The sequence below is a fragment of the Sinocyclocheilus anshuiensis genome, unplaced genomic scaffold (assembly GCF_001515605.1).
Source record: "Sinocyclocheilus anshuiensis isolate Anshui unplaced genomic scaffold, SAMN03320099.WGS_v1.1 scaffold75, whole genome shotgun sequence".
Classification (NCBI taxonomy): domain Eukaryota; kingdom Metazoa; phylum Chordata; class Actinopteri; order Cypriniformes; family Cyprinidae; genus Sinocyclocheilus; species Sinocyclocheilus anshuiensis.
In genome coordinates, this window is record NW_015549634.1 from 1,037,894 (window position 1) to 1,038,348 (window position 455).

Genomic DNA, 455 nt, shown 5'->3' on the forward strand with positions numbered 1-455 from the left:
CCAAGAAAGCACTCTTAAATTGAAATTGAAATTGAGAGAGACTCACGGTCTGAAGCTGAGGCTGTAGGGTGGGTTGGTCACCATCATCTGACTGAGCGCTGATACGATGACGAGGATGAGGATGGGCATCAACTGCATGAGAAGAGCAAGACCTCCCTAAACACACACACACACACACACACACACACACAATCGTATTAATCAGTCATCATAACTCTCCAGCATAGTCTGATCTACTCATAAACGTCTCATTGGCGCCCTCTGCTGTTTCATTCAGAAAATACAGCTACAGCATGTAAAACTGTTGCAACTTTAGAAACCATGGAACTTTAAAGGGGTCATATGATGTTGCTAAAAAGAACATTATTTTGTGTATTTGGTGTAATTAAATGTGTTTATGCGGTTTAAGGTTCAAAAAACACATTATTTTCCACATACTGTACATTATTGTTTCT

At 39.8% G+C, this 455-nt stretch overlaps 1 protein-coding gene across 5 annotated transcripts in view; it reads right to left on the reverse strand.

Moving 5' to 3' along the window:
• The window catches only part of LOC107659693 (dnaJ homolog subfamily B member 12-like), an 11,572-nt gene that overhangs the window by 6,297 nt on the left and 4,820 nt on the right, over nucleotides 1–455 (reverse strand). For 4 of the 5 annotated variants that reach the window (XM_016448712.1, XM_016448711.1, XM_016448710.1 and 1 more), the window contains exon 6: nucleotides 47–156. In XM_016448712.1, coding sequence (XP_016304198.1) covers nucleotides 47–156 — 110 coding nt within the window. Of the gene's footprint in view, nucleotides 1–46; nucleotides 161–455 lie in introns of all 5 variants that reach the window. The other variant, XM_016448713.1, reaches the window with a different exon arrangement.